At 42.2% G+C, this 22,227-nt stretch overlaps 1 protein-coding gene across 2 annotated transcripts in view; it reads left to right on the forward strand.

Annotated features, from left to right (window-relative positions):
* Positions 1 to 22,227, forward strand: part of ephb6 (eph receptor B6) — a 43,812-nt gene that overhangs the window by 7,410 nt on the left and 14,175 nt on the right. For both annotated transcript variants that reach the window (XR_006054543.1, XM_005925284.2), the window contains exons 2-5: positions 3,550 to 3,614; positions 9,645 to 9,917; positions 13,924 to 14,093; positions 14,181 to 14,476. Coding sequence is in view for 1 of the 2 variants with exons in the window: in XM_005925284.2 (XP_005925346.1) it covers positions 3,550 to 3,614; positions 9,645 to 9,917; positions 13,924 to 14,093; positions 14,181 to 14,476 (804 nt within the window). In the remaining variant the exon portion in view is untranslated. The remainder of the gene's footprint in view (positions 1 to 3,549; positions 3,615 to 9,644; positions 9,918 to 13,923; positions 14,094 to 14,180; positions 14,477 to 22,227) is intronic.

Raw genomic sequence — 22,227 nt, forward strand, 5'->3', positions numbered from 1 at the left:
TGTCTTCTCTGCTGGTGCATTCACTTTGGTGTTAAGGCATAATTTACACTCGGATCCCTCTAGTAGGCATTAATATTTACAGCAAATTTCTTTTCAGAGTGAGTCAGGAGGGGCTCCACTGCCTTGCAAAATTTGGCGTTAAAGTAGCATACATCTGCTGTCAAAGAGGCGTGACATGAACAACGGCACTACACTTAGCACTGGAGAGTGTCGGTGTATGCATGGCTGCACAGAGAGGAAAAGTGTTGGACTCAGAGAAATGGATGGAGAGAGCAGAGAGGGTCACTCAGCTGAAGTGAGCACTCCAGTGGCGGAGGGGACATTCATGAACTAATGCAGGTCACCTCTATAACAAGGCAGAAGAGCATTTACACCCACACCGTGGACAGAAAGAGAGGGGGAAAGAGCAAAAGAAACACATTCATATGCGCAAACACAATCCCGCCAGCCTCTCCTTCCATAATGATGCTTTGTCTACTATATTGTCTCCCCCTTTTCTCTCTCTGAGTATCAAACCACTTTCCACACAAACAGCAGAGCTGCCATCAGTAACGGAGAAGAGTGTTTCTCTTTATCTGACAGACCCTACTGTCACATTTTGGATGAATAATATCCACATGCAAAGAGGAGGAGGATACAAGGGACAAGGGACAAAATGGAGGTAGAGTTATCGAGCAGAGCGAGTAAAAAAAATCAGAGTGGAACAGGAGGACGTAAGAGGCCAGCGTGCATTAACGCAGCACTCAGGCTCAGATTGCAGACTCAGCACTTCGTCAAACTGTCAGGGACAAACTTCGAGCATCTCAGCCATCGGATGGACCAATAACGGAGATGCTGTAGTGCTCTGCGCACATGGAGTGGGCTGTCTGAGAGTTAAATAAAGGGGCTTTTACTGCCAAGTGGACCTGCCAGTAAATGTCCCTCTCTTTTGTTCATGGTTGTCTCACGCACACACAAACAGACGCGCACCAGAGCCACGGTGCCCAAGCTCCAACTAATCTTTGAAAGGTGTGCATAACACACCACTTCAATGCTAATCTTAGGATGTCATGGTGAATTATTCAACATGCTAATGTCACGCAACGAGACATGCATGAAGCACTTTGAACGCTCCTCCATGTAATCTTCATGTACAGGTTTATCCCGGGAAGAAAGAGCGGAGGCGATGTAAGGACCTCTGTCCCCAAGGCCCAGCGACAAGAAACTAAATAGTAGAGGCATAAATATTAATGTCAAAAATAGTTTGCTCCGTGTTATTTATGCATGACTGTGCCCTGAAGCAGAAGGTTAATTGAATTTGGAATGACACTTTTGCAGCATTTGTGTCTGTTGCTTATCTGATATAAATCAAATGGTGCTTAATGAGGTCACATATAACATGTTAGTCAATCTGACAAACTGAAGCTTATTTTTTACAGGGCCAAGAAACTAATCAATAATGAGTTTGCATGCCATCACGCACAGCTGGAATTGTACACCGTTTCCAGCTAGAGTCAAACAAAGCATGAAAGGTGTCTCACTGGTGGATACTGTCAAAATTCGGAGGTTTAAGCATCCCTGGCTTGGTGAGTTTAGCTTTCTTCCTTTAGCTGATTTTATCCCAATTGCCTCCAAAATTCCACTAGCCAAGCTTCCCAGACGTGCGCGGCACTAAAAACTGTTTATTCTGATGCCTGTGGCTGCATATAATCCTTAGCTGTCACAGTCTATTTGTATTCTCTTCTTGATACAATTCATATCACTCCAAATCCTGGAGCACTTCCATGGAAAAATGTGTGAATTTACTAAGAGTGACATAAAGACCAGCCAGTGGGTGAAAACGGATAGACAGGCTGAGGGGTTTGGAAAGGGGGGAAAAAGAGAGGAGGGAAAGGAAGGCTTGAAGCACAGATTTGCGGGGTGTCCATCTGTGACTATAATCCGAAAAAATCTGTTTACAGAGCAGTCAGAGAACAGTAGGGGTGGGGTCGATTCATGTCATGAGCCACAAATAATATAGTTTTCTTATTATTTGTTTTATTTATTGGGGCATGCGGCAGGATTGAGTGTGCTCACGGTGCCACTGGGTACTTCTGTGTTTGACTGGCAGAAGGAGAGAGACACAATGTATCTATTGGTGTTTTGGTGGACCGGGGAACCTTTTCAAATGCCCGTGTGCGAGTGCTGATTATGTAGATAATATTTTTCCGCCACCCTTTGTCTGGTTGTCAGCGAGAGAGGCAGGAAAAAAGAGAGGCCCCTTTTCTCTGGTGAATTATTGTGTGACACGCAATGGAAGCAAAAACATAAAAATTGTATAACGACAATGAGAAGAATTATTTATTTGTAAACAGAGGCGAATGCCGCCGGCCTCCCACAATGTCTTGTGTGTATACGTGTCTACAGCCCTTTAGTTGATTAGCGTTGTGCTTGATGCAATCAGGCACTGAGCGTTTTCCTCCATTACCTCCATCTGTGCAAGCATCCAAATCTGAAGTCTGATGTTTTTGGTACCTCTGCGTACACGACAAACTTTGGCCCGCGTTCAGTCGGTGGCTCTTGAACAGCACCGAGCGCAGACTGTGCCAGACTGAAGGAGCGGCAGCCACCACGGTTTTGGAATGCTAATGGAAAATTCAAGGGCTTCAGTTTTTGTGTGGGAAGCTGCCATGTGTCAGCACGCAACACTCAGCATTAAAGTCACTTTGCATGTGTGTGTCTCTGTGTGTAATTTCTTTGCCAGCTTGCTTTTTGAAGCACTTAAAGCAAATTATGGGAAAACACACTCCAGCATAAAACTCATATGCTATTCTTGTGCTTTCGCTCTTGATCAGGGTTAATGAGCAAAACCTGCAACAAAAGAGGAACACAGAACATATTAACCCCCCCGAAACATGACGAAGGTTCCCTTTGGGACAAGCTATGAAAAGCATCAGCACGGCAAGTTTCAACAAATCGTGACAGTAACTGTTATGGCCTTTTAAAGTTGGGAAATTTGACCTTTAATCTCAGTGCCCCATCAGGTCAATCAGTTTAATTTTTCAAACACCAGAATAGTGTGCCAGAGTGCATCATCACTTTATAGCAGTCATTAAATTTGACAGATGCACACAGCTGGAGCTCTCCTGGATTTTATTGGATGTGGTGGGAGAAAAATCAAAGAAAATGGGACTAATGGTTCCAACAACTTGTGGTATTTTACAAAAGGAAAAAAAGGATTAATTATACAACCGCCTTCAAAAGGGATACTCTGCAAAGTGCTTTTCTGCTTCAGTTTCACTGGAGCAAATCCGTGTTTTATATGTTTTTATGGCCTCACAGCCTCACACACTATTTGGTTTTCAGTCCTTCAGAGAATATCTCATGATTACAAATTCTGTTTAACAGTCACTTTGCTTTTATAGCACCGACTCCGTTTCTCAGTTAAATTCTTGAGCTGAAATCAAAGTTTAAACTGAAAGCTCGCACACACGTCTGCCTGTTTTCTTTGCGTTAAAATGAAAGCATACGCAACTGTTTCCTGTCTGTTTTTTCTAACCTTTTCTTTGTCTCTGCTTCTTCGTCCCACAGTGATGCTGCTGGACACAACAGAGTCTACCTCAGAGCTGGGCTGGATCACCTATCCAGATACGGGGGTAAGCAGGGAGCTGAGTGTCAATGCGTTTTCCAGCTGTTGCAGCATTAAAGCCATCTGCAGAATGTGTTATACACGTGTCGCACATGCTGATGTTTGAAGTGTCGGGTTATAATCGCATTGTTAGTCGGGCCTTGTGCTGTAATGCTAATGAGGGCTTAAAACAGGATGCTATGAAATAATACATTTAGTTTTATAACGTTTTTCATCATTCTGTCAGGCAGCTGGTGGTAAAGTTTAGACATTAAATCGATAATGGTGATAAATGGTACAGGACTGCAACTGATATTCGTTTTAATACTGATCGATTTGCTGTTTACACTCTGGATTTATTGCTCGGCACATGCGGGTTAGAAAATAATGGAAAGCCAAGGATGTTCATTGAACAACAAGAAAATCTTGATTGATTTTCAAAATTCATTAGATGCCAGTCACTAAACTCAGATAAAAGTCTTTTGGGTGAGGTTGAACAGATTGAAGATATTGGAAATGTCAGATCTGTAGACATGTCGTGGTTTTGTTTTGTCTGTGTTGTGTTTTGGTTTGTTACGCTGGCTGGTTTTGTGGTTCTTCCAGTTTCTCTGGTCTCTGTCATCACATATTAATGTTACCTTTCATGTCTCAGTGTTAGCCACTTATCGTTCATTTCTTTCTGTTGTGCCTCGAAGGTGAGTTTTCTCCAGAGTCTTGCTCTAGTTTTACTTCCTTTTCCGTTCATGCCTTTGGGCTTTTATTCCCCAACCTCACCATGCATCCACCGTGGATTGTTTCCACCTGTGTCCTTCTATCACCTGTGCCTTGTTATTCAGTATATTAGGTTTGAGCTACTGTACATTCAGTTAATAAAACACTTTAAGACCAGAACAACAAACATATGCAGACGACTGCCTTCATGAATGATCAGTTTGTTTGGTTATCAACATCTGTTGATGAATGTAATCCACTCCCCACCATCTTTTCACTTTCACACATAAAAATCAAGCATGGATGGGGCTTTCTGGGACTTTTTGAATAGTGGAGAGATTAGAGTGACTGAGATGTGCAGCAGGCCTCCACAACAGCACTTGGAGTTTACAGAAGTCGCAGATCAAAGATTATTAAGAATTAGGTTATAAATGCTTTATGTTTAGTTATGGCTTGAGGTAAGGATTATTATCTTCCTGAATGGCTGGCATATGTCACTGGTAATACCTCAAGTGCGCTGAACACAGTCTTAGACGGGGCAGGAACTCACCTTTCCTTTAAGATAACCTTGAAGGTCTAAATGCTCCCCCAATTCTTTTTATCTGTTGTTCTACTCCACTGTGTGTGTGTGTGTGTGTGTGTGTGTGTGTGTGTGTGTGTGAGTGTGTGCGTGTGAGTGTGTGTGTGTGTGTGGGTGGTCATTCATAATTAAACTTCTCAGATTGAGCCGTAGATCTCCCATCTCCCTTTTGAGTTGATTTGTATTCAAGGTTCTTGCTTTGCCTTGAGCTGTGTAAATATATGTGTGTGTGTGTATGGAGGTTTGGGGGAGGAAGGAGGAGGTCACTTGCGTGACTGTGCGAGGGTCAACTCCTGGGGGCCAATCCGATTGTTAAATTCATTCATTTCTTTGTGATTGCATCTCAGTTCTAATACGGCTCGTAGTTACACCCTTCCTACTGAAACACTACATTGATGCATCTATTCGACTCCATTTGAAATGGACATCACCTGTTCAACCACAACAGGCTGAATGCTAAACATTTATTTGTTACTTTTGGCAAAAAAACCAAAAAAAAACAAAACTGAGTTGACTCTTGTGACCAGCTATTGTCAGGATGGAGTCTAATAGCTACTAACCAACATCTGGCAGGAATACATTACCACCCTCGCCTGGCCTCCAGTGTCAGAGCATAATTGTACATGATGTTTGAATAATTAGGGCCTCATGTGTGTTAGGAACTTGTGAACCATGATGGCAGCTGCTAATAGGAGAGCATCCAATTGTGTTTGAGTGTGCGTGTGTGTGTGCATGAGCAAGTCAAGCATTTGCATGAGTTTTTTTCCCTTCATAGTCCCTGGATGAGAAGTGCTTCTGAGATGGAGATATGGTTATTTGACCCGGGGCATCAAGCTGAGAGAAGTAGAAAGACAGACCAAGAAAGGGGGATAGAGCGAGAGAGGTTGTGTGTGTGTCTTTGTGTGTGTGTGTGTGTTTTCTTTTTTAACCCCTTCCACACACCCCATCTCTTCTTTTGCTTTAGGGTCTGTGGATATTCTTTAATGTGTTTTCTCTCTTCCTGCGCTTTCTTTCTTTCTTTCTTTCCCATTTTTACAATGTACTGACAAGCATCTTCATCTCTGCCTGTTTTTCCTCCCTCTTTTAATTTTTTCTCCCTTTGCCCTTCACAGCCACAGAGCCACTGGGTCTTTGCCTCATTTTTTTTCTTTTTATCCCCCAAGTCAGTCTCCACTCTGGCCCTTATTTTTCTTCAGTGTCAAACCAGCAGAGACTTCCAGTCTCACTGCAGACTTTCCTTTTTATTTTTTTCCACCCTCCTGTTATTTTCACTCCCCGCTCTTCGTTTTTGTGTATAAATATGCGCATGTGCCTTTCTCTGCTTGCGTGTATCTGTGTCTGTGTGTCCACGGTTGTGTCCGAGGCCCTGCCCCTCCCTGTCCTCTGTCACTGCAGAGGTTGCGTGGCTCTCTGGCATTTCGGTTCAAATTAAATCACAAAGATGAGTCGTCCCTATAACGATTCATCCGCCCCCTATCCCCAATCTGGCCCGTTTTTTTTCCTCCTCTTTTTCTTTCTTCCTTTATAAGAGAGGAAGAAAACAAGATGTGGAAAAATAGGGAAGGGGGCAGGAGACAAAGGGGGAGTGAGGTGGGGGTGTAGGGTCAGAAAACAAATGAAAGCTGTGTTTTTTTCACAAAGGTACAGAAGCGAGCTGCACGCGATGCCACACACGAACAACGGCGGCTTCTCTTTCCACCTAAAAGTCCCTGCCTGGCCACATACTCAGCATAGCTTTTACCGCACCCACCGCCGCGTGTCACAAAAAATGCTCATACACTCTTTCTGTTTGCTATTTTTCCCACATTTCTCCCTCTACCATCCGCATCCCTGCATCCCACCATGAGCTCGGTGTGATCCCCCTCTTTCGTCCGTTTTCCCTCATACACTGGTCTGACACGGTGAACCAAAGCCTGAGAGAGAGAAAACTGCCCTTTCACTCCATTAGACTGACAGCGACTCCGGCTCTTTCTATCTCTTCACTGATCTTATCATTATTTCAGCTGGACCAAATATGAATGCACTTTCTCATGGTGCGATGCTCAGTAGATTTCTGTTCACACTGGCTGTCAGAGCCACACAGAGAAAGAGACATGAGCATGCAGAGATACACTAACATGCACAAACAGTGATTCACACACTCTAAATACACCCTGATAGGGTGTCAGGACCTTTTGTCCTCTTGCCATTGTCATAGGGAGAATAATGATGATGAGGCCTAATATATAATTCCTCTGTGTTACAACAGAAAAGACCCTGCTTGTCACTCAGGGCTACACAGGCTTAAAGCAGATCCTTTTCATCCTTCAACGCAACGCACTGTATAATTGGTGAAACTAAACCCTGCGGCTACATTAACATTTTGTCTCATCTTACAAAGTCTCATCCAGAGCCTTGTCTCCGGGCTGCTCCATTTTCTCCATGTGCGACTCTCTTTTACTCACATCCATTTGCGCATCTACCGTGGATTCATCTTCCCCTAAAAATGCAACAAAATCTGCTGATTTTATTGCACAACAGCTGCCCTAAGTCAGGCACACAAGTGTCTGCCACCTGTCACATGTGAACAATGGCGCACATGCAAATGCCAAAACTAGTGCAAGAGAAAAAAAACAAGCACATGTCACTGTATAATACGCATTAATTGTTATTATAATACAGCATTATACTACTGTAACATATTAAAATTGCAAAGTGCCAGCATCGCCCGTGAACTTCTTTCTTTCTTTCCTTTAGATATGTCAAGGCATGAAAAAAAAGTTTATCTCTTTCAGATGTGTCTCTGATAATTCGGCCTCCACCTCGGAGCAACAGCTGCAAATAGAATTTATTTTTCATCTGAGCGTCGAAGAAATTCTAGCATCAATATGTCTTTTCACAGGCGTCCTTGTTGCTCTGTATTTTGTACTTTGTACTAAGGAAATGGTCCACTGACATTATCTTCTGTTGATTAACAAATATAATCAGTGCAGACTTTTTGAAACCGTACATTGATTATCCTTTTTTTTAACATGAAGGATGACGGTCATCGCTTCAGTCCAATATCTCAACAAAGTTTGGGTGAATGAAAGTACAGAAATCCAGACTCCCCAAAACTTCACAGCTGAAATGACTGGTTAATGCTGCAGTCACACCAGGGAAAACAGTGGCTGAAGACCAGAAGTACAACAACTGTGACGATAAAATTATGACCTTAATACCTTTGGTTGCTTTGAAGATGGGGACCAAGTCATCTTCAGAGTGACTTTGGTGTGTCAAGAAGGTGATTAAAAAAGGTCTGCTATCAGTTTGCAACAGAATGGAGTCAAGTTGGCAGTTACATGCAGTTTGTTTGTGATATGACATCGATGAACTGTGACTTGTCTTGTCTACATACACAAGTCGAGTCAGAAGCTCACAGATCTGAAACAGAAATTTAGAAATTCCTCCACAAACAGAGACGCAGATGCTGCAAAACTGCAAAATCACACTTTGCACACTTGCTTTGATATAGGAATGTAACCAGAATGCAACTGGTGCAGTCTAACCCGGACTGAATGCAACATGTTGGGAATCTGTCTGCGTTTATAAATTAGGTCAGAATTACTTCCAAACCTTCGCCGATCTGAGAGTGAATGTAGTCAGTCCAAGTCCTGACCATGAGTGTTTGGAGACAGGTTCATTACATGCATTAATTATTATCACATTTGATAAACCTTACTATAATGATCATATATAATGAGCATATATATGTCTGCATCTATCCTCAATAGGTGGACCAATCTGATCTTCACATACAATCCCAGTTCTTGTATATATTATGTTTATTTCAGCAACTTTAAGCATGTTTAGTTTTCACTCATGAGGACAAGACTATAACATTTAAATTTGTTGCAAGAATCCGTAATGCAATTTTCATCAATAAAAACTATGTAGATCCCTTGTTGTCAGGTCACAATCAGGTTCTGCAACATTTAAAACCATGCATACAGCACAATTTCCAAAAATACTTCAGTGTAGAGACATTAAAAATGCAAAAAAAACCAAACAAAAAATCATTAAAAAGACAGTGCAGTTGAATATGTCAGTTAATGATAGCTTTTCTGTGTAATGTCATCATGCTACCATGCTAGAATAAGTACCAAATAATAGCTAGCTAGTATGCCAATGTAAGCATTTAGGTAAAAGTGCTGCTGTGCATCAGTCTTGTTAAATGTCACTTTTAAGCACCACAAACAGGCAAAAATCACCAAAACACTAAAGTCTCAAAGGCTTCACCACAGAGAGAGCTGAACCGTCCCTGTTAACACAGTTTTGTCTTCAACACCTGAAACATGTTGCTCTAAATGAAAGGCTGGAGCTGTTTAATTAAATTACTGTTCTTTTAATCATTGATTAAGTAATTAGAGAGCCTACTCTGCAGCACTATAGAGACGACCTAGATCAGTGAGGACAGGGAACAAAAGCTTTTCCTGTGATATTACAGCAAAAAAACAAAACAAAAAAACAACTGCTCTATCAGACTTATCTCAAGTAGCCTCCATAGAGAACACCCAGTGAAGGACAAGGCTGATGTCAGCAACAGCAGCAATATGTTCAATATTTACCTTGTAAAATGTAAACCGCCTTCTAAGTCATGAGTAAGATTCATGGCTGTGGAAAAGTCATAAACATACCGGCGTTTTAACAGTTTATACAGGCCTATTCTGGAGCCCTGTGCTTATAGTTTTATTTCTGTTTTGCTGAGGTCAGTTTACACAAGCTCATAATATTGTTTCTGTCTTCCAGTGGGATGAGGTCAGCGTCCTGGATGACCGAGGGAAGCTCATACGAACCTTTGAAGTCTGCAATGTCAACCAAAATCCCCGTCAGCAAGACAACTGGTTGGCTACTCCTTTCCTGTACCGCCACTCGGCTCCACGGGTGTTCGTCACGTTGCGTTTTTCTGTGCGAGACTGCGCGAGCCTGCGTTCACCGTCGCCCGCCTGCAGGGAGACACTCACTCTATACTACAAGCAGGCCGACTCCCAGAGGGAGCTGGAGAGGACTTGGGTAGCTGAGGTAAGGTGACACACTGGATGAGCTGCGATAATGCATTTGATTCTAAAGATGATGTATTATACTGTTGTTAATTTTCTGTCAAATAGTTTTACAGTGGTGGCTACTCATATTAAACATGGGCAGCTTCAATCATATGGGAGCCAAAAGCTCAGCTTCAGGCTGCTCTGAGTGTTTAGCTTCAGGAAGTTTTTACTAGAAGTTGGCAGATCGAGCCAAATGTCCCTGGATTGATACTCGCGTGAAAGCATCGGTACTTCGTTTCTTTCCCATGAGTTCAGTATGTAGCACACTGTGTGTTGTGTTAAATAAATTATTTATTTATACATGCACTATGAAAAAAGTATGAACATTTTTTTTTTGTGTTGACTGTCACATTTATTTATAGCCTATAGCACATTTAAACAACAGAAATTCACCCGAGGCGCTTTAGAGATGGGCACATTTTCATCTCAGGTCTTCAAAAAAACTGAGTTTCAAAATACATGAAAACCTCAAAGGTGCATTTTCTTGTGTTAACTCTTTGAAAATCACAGTGGTCTTTAAAATATTCAGAATTTGCAAATTGATGATGTTTCATTTTATAAATCATGAGACACTCCTCTTCCCTAAATATCCTGCGTTTATAGCTTAAAAGTGTCCTTACTGGTATTTGTTTTGGCAGTGCTGGTCTTAGTTTAATTGTGAGGGCTAGCCAATCAGAAGAAAGTTGGCTTAAACTGATTGTTTCAGACAGAGGATGGACTGATAGGCTGCACTAAGATCCAGGATATGATAAATATCATTATTTTGAAATGTGAACAATGCAAAGCTACATTATCAGAGTCCAAGAATAATAATCTGGAGTTGGAAAAGGGCCCTTAAAGTGTTTGTGGTTAGCACCAGAACTTAGCAAAAGAAAAGTTCTAAAAGAAAAGCTAATCTGATGGCTAAATTCAAAGCATGTGCACCACATGGGCTAAAATGTCCTTAGCCACACATGTTTGACTTCTAGCTAGCTGGTAGGACTGCATGTCATGTCACGGCTGTCTCCTGGTGTGTTTCCTGTCTGTCTCTACTGCACGCGGCTCAGAAATAACAAAAAGATGAAGAAAGGTTTCTCCTCTGATGGGCATGTTTTGAAATTTTGTTGCCTAAGCTTGTGCCACTCGTGCATTAGCCTAAATTCAGGTCACAGGGCTTAACATCCTCACAAGCCCAACAATTAATTTGGCAGCAAACACTCACCCAGTTCTGGCAGTATTTCTAGAAACACTCTTCTAACATCTGGATATAAACAAACTCATCTGATCTTGGAAAAAAAAAGAAACTAGCAGCAACCCAAGCGATGGACTCTAACCTAGACATTTTTAATAAAACTAATCTTCGATTGAAAATAATCCACCTGTAAGTAATGTTTAAAAAAAAAGCCAAATTATAGTGTTAAATAAATTACATATGTAGTATTAAACAGACTAAATGTGGCAACTGTAACAACAGTGAGTATTTATTGAGGCTTTTGTGTTTTATGACTGGTAATTAAAGATTTCAGGTTGGGGTTTGATGGTCACATGAAAAAGAAAGTTTTCACGTGACTCTGTGTAGTCCTGTAGAAACAGTGCACCCAGAAGACGTAAGAGTTGCAGCAAGGCTGCAAGTCAAATGTATTTGATTAATTGCTCAACAACAAGTGCGAGCAGCTCAATAAAAACAGATGTTTTGGCAGTTTACTGCTCTAGAGCATTCAGGTGTGTGCTAAGATAACGTCGCAATCTTCTCAGGAGTGGATGTTCCAGCAAGTTCGAGGTCAGACCATGCAATGCTCATCTCTGAATCTACAGGCCTCAGCTAGTTAAAGTTCATTACATTTGATCAAGAAAAAGACAGAATACTGGCTTGTTTAGAAGGATTGCCAGGAGAAAAGGCTCTTGTCTAAGCTCGGCTCAGGTCTGCAAAGTTACATGTGAATAAACCACAAGACTTCTGTCTTGTCACATCCTTTGAATAGGGCAGCTGTCAAGCATGGTGGAGGAGGGGTGATGATTTGGGCTTGTTTTATGGCCAAAAGGCCTGGGTACCTTGCGGTCATTAAGTCGAACATTAATTTCTTTGTATAGCAAATAGTTTGAGAATCAAATGTAAGACAGATGTAGCTTAGCCCAAACTGTGTTATGCGGCAGAACAGAGATCTCAAGCACAGCAGCAAATCTACAACAGAATGGCTGAAAGTGAAAAGAATCAAAGTGTCGTAATGGCCAAGTCAAAGTCCAGGTCTGAAATGCTGTGGAGGGACCTGAACAGAGCTGCCTGCAAATCTTAATAAACTGAAGTAATGTTGTAAAGAATAATGGGGCAAAATTCCTCCACAATCATGAGCGAGACGGAAAACAGTTACCTGTTAGCACGGTGGCACAGTGGTTAGCACTGTTTAGGTGTGAATGCGGGAGTGAATGTGAGCACGAATGGTTGTCTGTCTCTGCGTGTTAGCCCTGCGACAGACTGGTGACCTGTCCAGGGTGTACCCCGCCTCTCGCCCTATGACAGCTGGGATAGGCTCCAGCGCCCCCCGTGGAAGTGAATGGATGGATAGATGGATGTTTTTCACTGACTCCATCAGTGTTGTTTATTCTAACTTTATTCTTTTGCATATTTCATCCAGATGAAATATACATTGATACATTAGATAGAAACTATCAAGACTTTTACGTTACATTCAACAAACATACTGTATCTCTAAATAAGTAAACCACATATAATAGACTAACAATGACAGATTAGGACGATAAACAGCCTGTTAAGTCTTCCTAATCACAGATTTCCCACTTGAAACTCTTTCACCACTTTATCTAGTTTTTACTCTAGCACTTAGCAGTTTTATACAAATGTAATAGTGGGTTTACAAAGCTTGTTGCAAGGCAGTCACGTCACAGTTTGCGTGCACTAATCCTAACATGCTGGGCTGCAGACTGCACTGAGATATCCTGTTGTTTGTTTTGGTTTTGTTTTGCTGCTCAGCATCCTCCAAGAACTACACAAACACATAAACTGGAAATATAAAAAGTTGAGTAACTAATCTCTAATTGAGTCTCATATGGCCACAGTTGATTTGAACAAGTGTTAAATCCTGACTTTTTGTCACCGCTTGCTGCAAGGCCACCTGCAGACGGAGTCATTAAACTCGAGCTGTGTTGGTGATTGATTGTTATTCCCCTAATGCTCCATCAAAACAGTGAATCCTATCATGTCCCATGGTACTGAGCAATTGCATAATCACTGATTGGTGAAGAAAAAGTGACACCATCCTCAGACTACACTGGTGCGAAGCACAATCTAGTGTCACTGTGGTCTCCATAAATGTCACTTCAGCCCCACTAATTACATCCTTAACACATACAATGAACGTTTTCTACGGAGTGCGGAAAAATCTCTGAACCCCATGTGTTGTCAGTGAAGACTGACACTTCCCATATGATTTATTTATTTATTTAAGCACTTAGCGTTGTTGGTGTTGTTTAATTTAGTGCTTTTCCTCTGCTGCTTTTCGAACTACTGAGTCTGTGAATTGCCTGAACTACATCAGGAGACATCAGTGGGAGGGATTCTCTGTTTGTATAGATGAATGCGTTTCTCCTTGGGGAAGTCAAATGCTTTTTAAAAATGCAAATCAAAGCCTGATGAGGAATCAGAGGAGGGCTTTAGAAGAGCAGGAAGCAGTGCAGAGATGAAAGTCTTTGCAGGGACTTCAGCACGAATCCCCACTGGGACCTGCACAGATCTTAAGTCAGTGATTACACTGCATACTAAACTACTTCATAGTATTCATATGCCTGCAACTAAAAAAGCACGATCTGAGCTTATCTTTAATCTTACCATGTGTTTCCAGACCATATTTATATGTAAACCAGTGCCTCCATAATTTCCCCCTTGTTTACTTGATGTCAGCCACACTCTCTTTAAGCTATTTTGTTTCCTCCTGACCAATAATTATCCTTTTTTTCTTGGTCTCCTGTCTAATTTGTGTTTTCTCCAGCCATCGAGCGGGGAGAGGGAGACCAGGGAGGGCTGGGTAAAGATTGACACCATCGCAGCCGATAAGAGTTTTTCCAAGGTGGAGCCCAGCTCACCTCACCAGTATCAGCCCAACAGATACAGCCGTATCAACATTAAGACACGCAGCTTTGCTCCCCTCACACGCAAAGGGTAATCATTTCTGTACGACACTTTGTTTCTCACGATTTAAAAGCATCACTAAACCTTATGAATGCTCTCTGACCCCCTTCTTCTTAGATTTGTCTTGGCCATCGTCGACAGCGGAGCTTGCGTTTCCCTCATGGGGGTGTCTATCTTCTACCGCCGCTGTCCAGCCACGAGCCTCTACCTAGCTTTGTATCCACCGACTCCCTCGGGTGCCGAGCCAACTGCTTTAGTGCCTGTGACTGGGACGTGTGTCCCTCACAGTAAGGCACAAGGAGACACGCCCCCTCGCATGCACTGCAATGCTGAAGGAGAGTGGATGGTGCCCGTCGGTGGATGCGTCTGTGATGAAGGTTATGAGCCGAACCTCAATGGATCTGCCTGTCTGGGTGAGTCCGGTGGACACTGTTCAGGTTGACGGACACTAAAGGAATCAATGCTTCTTTGATGCAAAGCTTAGACATATGCTTTTATAAATGTCACAGAGCTGTGAGAGACAGATTTTAAAAAAGGTCAAAATCGCAGATATTCTTTTATTTTTTCATATATTCTCTTAGTTGCTTGAATGGGACAAACATGATCTATTAAAGTAATCGTGTGGTGTTTCGGGTAATGCGCTTATTCAAAGCTGGCTGCCTGGCAGGACTCCAGGAGGTCACTGTGGCTGGTGAAGAAAAAATCTTGCTCGAAACATCTGATAAACCCACAAACTGCTGTTGCAATGCTTTGGTTCTAAACAACCTGAGCATTAATTTGTGAGTTTTAGAGGTAATGATAGATGCAAAGAGCAAAAATTGTCGCCGTATAAAACTTAAGCTCCAGGCTTGATTTCCTGCCAGCTCTCCTTTCTTTTTCTGTCTTTTTTTGTGGTATTTGTTGAGATAAGCATCTGGATCAATACTGAATGGAGCTGCTGTCACCCCGATACTCTGCTGTGCTTGATGTAGAGACCAGAAGGAGATGAGGGCAGACAGGTCAGGTCAGGATAAGATGAGACGAAGAAGGACGAGACAATCCAAGCAATGCATCTGGAGGGATTTAACAACTGCATCAGGACTTTTAAGGACAAATACAGAGAAACTGTTAAATCAGAGGTGCTATATTGACTGTTTACTCTTCCAGTGACTTTCAGTGGAGAGGCAGAGAGACAAAGGAGAGGCAGGCCGATAATACTGAGGTCAGCATTTGCAAAACTGGTCAAAAAGTGTTGCGCTTTTAAAAGTGGGTGTAAATAGTAGGGGCAAGAAGTGGGGAAAAATTTGATAGATGTCCAGACGGACACGAAGGGATGCAGGGAGAGAGCAAGAGGAGGGAGAGAGGGAGAGAGTCATAGAGAGAGGGCTGTGACACATTTAGGTCATAGCGATGTAATGGCCACTCGTCTGTGAACAAGTGACAGAAACCGCAGGGGGAGAGAGAGAGTGGAGGGAAAATAGGGAGACGTGGAAGGAGAATGAAAGATAGGAGGATGCAAGTTAATGACTTTAAAGAACTGAGCAGGCAAAAAAGTACCGAGGGCGTGACGGCAGGGCTGTGCGACTGTCTTTGTGCGAATGTGTGAGTACACACAAGCGTATCTCGCCGGGACGCCGATGCTCACCCCGTCCACATACGTCTGAGGATTACAGTCAAAAAACTGTATTCTCACAGGAATTTCAACGACTGTAATTCCTCAAGTCTAACTAATGGCAGCGCAATTAATCCTCCAATCCTGCCAAGTCAGCTGTGAAATGTGTTCATGCTCTTTTTGCTTTACATCTGCACCCGACCTGCCACTTGCGTTTGTCTCTGTTTGATTGATAACTACTGACAAATCACTCCTCGAAGCTGCTCGGCTGCCGGAGCGAAGACTTTTCCAGTGACTGTCTCTGAATGATCAAACACGTTGCGGCTTTCTTTCTTTCCTTTCTTTTTTTTAATGATTATGTTTTGTTGGTCACTTCACTGACTAATGATGTGGATTGGCATCATTGCATTGTTGTCCTCTCTGCCTCCCTGGGAACGTCGAGAAAAGAGGCAGATGGTTAACTGCCAACGCAGCCGTCAACGATTATTAACAGTAGCCGATCCTTGTTCTCTTTGGAAACTGGAGCATGAACTTCCTTAACTCTAACAACTTATACATTTTGTTCTTGTTTAAATTAAACATCAAGGCTGTTTAATAGTAACGCAAAGTGAGCAAATTATCAGCTGTGCTGCACTGAATTATTGGTTTGAAGCTGTATGTTTTTTTTATGCTGCTGGCACTTTAAATACAGGGAAAAAGCACTTTAAGAAATTGACTGACACTAATTTCCACTGCCTTCAAGTGTCCAGTCTTAACTAATATGCCCATGCATGTCATTAAATGCATTTCATTTTAATTTTCACAAAAATTTGCATTACACTTGCTATTTAAACTCCTACAATGTAAATGAATGCTGTTGGAAATCCACCTGACAACCACACATTCAGGCTTGTCGCCTCAAGCAAGACATCGTTTTTAGGGGCACGTAGGAGATTATCAGATCCCACCTCTCAGTCTCATGGGAAAATTACGATCGGTGTTAAATGATTGCCTTTAACTACATGCAGCACTAATAGCTTTTTATTTTTAGATCCAAGGCAAGATCATGCATTCCTTTATTTGCAAAACCAGATTAATATGGCAAGGACGTAAGTTTCTTAAGTGTGGTCCATATGCATTTGCACTGCATGGCTTCATGGATGTTCATTTTTTGAAAGATTTGATAACACTATTAAATGGATTGCTAAAAAATTTGCACACACCTGACTAAATAGTGGGTATTTTTTTTTCAAATGAGAGGACAAAAGAAAACGAAAGAATAGTTTTTAAAACTCCTTTAAAAGTTTTTTTGGTATAGATATAGTTTTGTACAGTGCCACTAGTCACTCATATGAGGTGCAATCAAAAAAGTTAGAGGCTGGGCCTGTAGGCAGAAACTATAAAAAAAAAATATGCCTCCTATCTGCTTCAAGGTTGTAATCTTGTGCAGCAAAATATGTTTTGATTGGAAGACCTGTTCTGGCCACTTACAGGTGTGCAATCGCTGCACACACTGGATCTTGACCACTGTGTCAAAAAAAGCACTTCAAGTCAAATTTCATTGTGGAAAAAGGGGAAGAGCTTGTAGGGAGCCACAGCCTTTGAATAGGGCAGATGATGAATACTGGTCTTGGCTGATTTCAGTCCTGATGTGCTTTCTTTGCGCTGCAGACTGCAGCTTTTTCTAAAAGTCTCTGTTTATAACTGCATCTCTCATTCCTGGTGATGATCCTTTAAAAGAAGGTCAGGTCAGTTTGACTGTGAAGTTGATGGTGCAGCTTGAGATCTGTCACAGATGCATATGTTTAAGTGGTCAGAAGGAGACTTTGAAGGAGATGGCAACCATAACTTTTAGTCGCATATGGTTTTTTCTTTGTTATAGAGCCAGTTACATACATTTTTAATCACATCTCTTAGTGAGAAACTGACTGAAAAAGTAGGTTTATTTGTTATTAATAAGAGCTGCATCTTGTGATGTTCTCCCAAAGTCAGATCTATTGTGAAACCATTTGTCATTGCCATGGGTTTAAAATAAATCCCTGGTGAGAGACACTCACCACAGGCATCATAGTTCAGTCGGTTTACTGCGGGCATGATGCTTGATTATTCTGTTTTTTCAGGCTCACCAAAACAACACTCCGACATTTGGACCGATGATAAATTGAGTATCCAACTGAAAAATCAGACACTTAAAAAAACACAGCCGGCCCTTTGGCAGACAAACATTAAAAGATCATCCCTTGATTATTTATGAGCTTGTTTATCACAAGTAAGTCTACAAGAACACCCAAGTTCTATATGATCACTAAAATATTCAGAAGTCAGTTCGGGATAAAAACTCTTCTGGAGTCTTTTATAAAACGATAAGAACAGAGGCAGACGTCACGCAGCAGCTGCCTGCTGTTATTTTATTTTTCTGCCAGGCAGCATCAGGACGTTTTTCTCCTTTGACATTTGCATCCCACAAGGGAGACAGAGACGTAGAGAGGACAGGCAGAAACATGACCGAGCATAAGCCACAGTTACACCTGTTCAGCCAAACATGAAACAGTTCTGTAGTTTGAGGCAGCTTGAGTTGGTCCCTGCTGGATGTGCATCATCCTCAGATACACGCCTTCTGCTTGAGTCCCCTTAAGCGACTGTTGATGGTTTAGGACAAAGATTATTGTGGCGGATGCTCAGATGGAGCTTTGAGCTTACTTGAAGCCATGTTGATATTTTATGTGGCGTGAGACTACGTCCTGAAATATTCAACATGTCAGTTTGTCCTGATTTTTTGCCCAGAGCCCTTACTCTCAGCACAGACACATCCACCAACTACCCCGAGGCAGGTTGTGGTGAGAAACAAGAACATTTGGCTAGGGGAGGACGTACGAGTGCAAGTGTGACATTATTTTGAGTCTGCTTTAGTCCCAAACAGACACTCTTCACCAAATAACAAAGTAGATAATCGTCTCATAGAATATACCGACTACATTTTCCCAGTTGCAGTTGTGTCCCCTTCTTCATCAAGCCGTCAGTAAGCCTACTCATCAGCAGCGCTGGAATTCAATTGATTTTCCAGTCTATTAGTAAAGGTCAAGTACTGAGAGAAACACAGTTGAGTGAAATGATCAATGACGTACTGTATCGACTGGGCTGTAGGGTGTTGACATGCAGCGGTGATAAATCAGCTTGAACACATACACATCATATCAAATCAATCGCTACATGAGTCAAAACTCTTTATGATGGTGTTCATTATATTTCACAGGGCAGTTCGGTGGAGAAATTACAATCATTTTTTTAAACATTCATGTGAAATGGGGATGCCGGGCTCTCAAAAACTGTCACGTGAATCCGCACATCCTCCAGCTTTATGAAATGTTATCACAGCAAATTTCAGAGTTCAGTTCATTGCCACTTCTCCTTTTTCAGTAAAAAAGCCACTGTACACTTTCTGCTTGGCACCAAACAGGCATGTAGACACACTTAGGGGCAGTCTGGCAAACCTATTGGAGCATTTAGCAGCTAAAAAGCCTGGAAAAGGCCTCCTGGGAAATGGTTAAAAAAACAGCAAAAACAGAGCAGAAGAGACAGAAACATGACTGCAAATTGCTAAATGTGGATAGTAATAACTAAAAAAAATGTTTTTAAAGAAATAAAATGATCCCTGTTAAGTCAGAAACGGTGCTGAGCTGTCGTGATTATTAGGCTGAGAGCTCAAATCTTACAGGGGCAGATGCAGGCCCAGGGAAGAGGAAACAAGACGTCAGCACGCTGAAAATTTAATGTGTGAAGGTCTTAGGTAAATATCACAGCTCCAGCAGCTCCAGCAGCTCCAACAGCTCCACCTACAATTAGGGTCATTTGCATTATGTAACATCCATTTTTAGTGCACACTGTTGTCTTTTGAATGAGTTTACATCAGCTCGACAAAGAGTGTGCAGGTCAAAAGGTTGCCTCGTTAAACTGCACGATGTTCACCGTGGGAGCGACGGTGAATCCTGAATCCTTCCAAGATTTCTGTGAACATGTAGGATTTGCCTAATGCAGTAATTTGTCAAGATATGTAAGAGGGAGTCTTCAAATCCTTTTCTTTGTCGCTGCATCAGCGGCGAAAATCCAACAAAGGATTATTTTGCTTTCACGTGTGTTAGAGTGCTGCTGGAGCTTACGAGGAAGAGAGACAATATTAGAGCACACGATTCAGTGTGTGTCTTGTTTTCAGGATCCACTAAATTACCGAATGTAGTCTGTTGTGTGGTCGCATCTGTGACTGTTGTGTGTTTGTGTGCGTGCGTTTGTTGTGCGTCTGAGCGAGAGAGAGAGAAACAGAGAGAGATTATGCTGGGAGCCAAAGGAGGGAATGAGTGCATGAAAGAGGGAGAGGAAGAGGAAAAAAAAGACAGAAATTGGGTCAGTGATCTACATACCAACGTACAATGTTAACATCAAATTACTCAGCTCGTGGCTTTCTTATTTCTGCTTGTGTTTATCTCTTTATCTCTTTAGAAAATAAATGCAGTTTTCAGTCATCCTTCTTGCCTAATCTCGTTCTCTTTCCATGCAGCCTTTGTCAAATTAATCCCTATCCCCATACGCCCGCCCATCCGTCTATCAGTAAATACATACACGCTTGCATGTAAACATCAATGCACTGTGGCAATAGCACATGAATAACACACCCGGTCGTGTTTGTTGTGAGTTAGTTTCATAAATGATGCCACAAACTGACCTTATGACCTTAATCTCATCCCTGACTGCTTTCAGAGCGGTTTGCTGTTTTAAAATGACCCGCAAATTAAGAAAAACATGACATATAAAAGTTGCCTCCTGTTTATATGCAGTACCTTCACACACTGCCCTCTTCCCATCACTCCTTTTCATTTCATTGCCTTTCATTTAGTAATCCACTGGATTATGATAAAAACATGGCAGGGATTTTTGAATCAAGACTTAAAGGTATTATATATTTAAAAATAAGACCTCAGTTTTTTCTTTGTGTAAAGTTAGGGTGAAGCTGTAAGCACATCGGTATTCACATTTTCAGCTCGTCTATTGTTTGTTTGCGAACGGTCCCTTTTCAAAATACTAATTGCTTATTTCCATCTATCAAAAGCACAAAGTTTTAACTGTACTTAAGCAGAAAATCCTTACCTTTGGTTCGAAAAGATGAAAAACAAATAAATTATCAAAGTGTGTGTGTAGTCGGAGATTAATTTTCTGACGCTTAATCGTGCAATCTTTTCAGTTTGCATTTGAGTCACCTCAACAAACGAGCGATATTTATATCTGTCATTGCCAGAGACGCTCGTTTGTTTTGTTGGCAGGGCTCGCTGGGACTTTGCTGTGTGCACTTTTGCACACTTGTAATGTAAAGGCATCTGTGACTGAGCTTATAATGGTGGTACGCTTTCTGTTTTATTGCTGGGTGGGTGACTGAGAGAGGGATGCAGATCAAGCAAGAGGGCAGAGGGCTCTGCACGTTCATTGGCTGCTCAAATCGGGCGGATGCGGGAGAGGAGGGGGAGGGAAAGGAGGAGGAGGAGGGGGTTGAGGGAGCTCATAACGCTGGTGATGAGAGGCTTTGTAGCAAAGTCATGTTTCATGTCAGTGCTGTAGGAGAACACGTCTGCTAATGTGCATCTGGGACATAAAAGATGGAGGAAGTTATATTCCTCTCTATTCCTCTGTTGTCGCCCTCCTGCTGCTTTCCACTTTCAATTTCCTCATTGTCACCCATCATCTCAGGCTTATATACATAATCCTGCTGTTCATCCTACAGCTGTCTCAGTCCATCCGTCTCCATGTTCACTTCTTCCCCAGTTTGGTGTCTCTCTTTGTTGTCTTCGCATTATTTTAGTCCCCCTTCCTTTTTCTCACTTCACACCTGTTTGAAAGCAAGGTGCGCTCTCAGAGACAAGTGAGAACACAGGAAGCCTTTTATCTGTTTATTCTCCACTTTTTTTTCCACTTTGTGCCTTCTTATCTTCCCCTCCCACACTGCTGCACCAGCGCCAAGCATGCATAAATGCATCCGTGCGCTCTTTTAGCACGTCAAGTTTAAGACATGCTACGCATTCTTGACAAGGTTATATAAGCGAGGTCAGGGGTTTGCTCCCACTGATGCCCTCGCTCTCATTCTCCAACTCCGAGGGTACTGTAAGGCTCCAAAAACATATGAAACTGCTGGGTCATGTTTTTTTGTTTTTAGTGTGCCATTTGCACTCAACAATACAAGAGGTTGTCTGTCTGAGGATACGCACATACTCTACATTTAGCTTTCAGACAAAGGGAGCACATTTTGAACGATGCAACCTTTAGCCGACACTCCTTTAATGGCACTCACATGCCCACACACACTCGCAGTGTAAAAATGGCAGCAGACCAACCTGGAGGCTGTGGACTCAAAATCCTCATAAGTACGAGCACTCGAGGCTCAGGCTGGCAGCAGCATGAAGTCATGTGTCAGTCACCTTGACCTCAGCGGTCAGTTGACATTAACAACTGGCAGATTTCACAGATTTTTCTGTCATATAACACAGCCTGCAGGTTCAAATGGTATTTGTTTGTGTGCGTGCGTGCGTGTTAGTGTGCGTATGAGAGAGAAAG

This window comes from Haplochromis burtoni, unplaced genomic scaffold, assembly GCF_018398535.1.
Source record: "Haplochromis burtoni strain Fernald_Lab_line unplaced genomic scaffold, NCSU_Asbu1 Contig_80, whole genome shotgun sequence".
NCBI lineage: Eukaryota > Metazoa > Chordata > Actinopteri > Cichliformes > Cichlidae > Haplochromis > Haplochromis burtoni.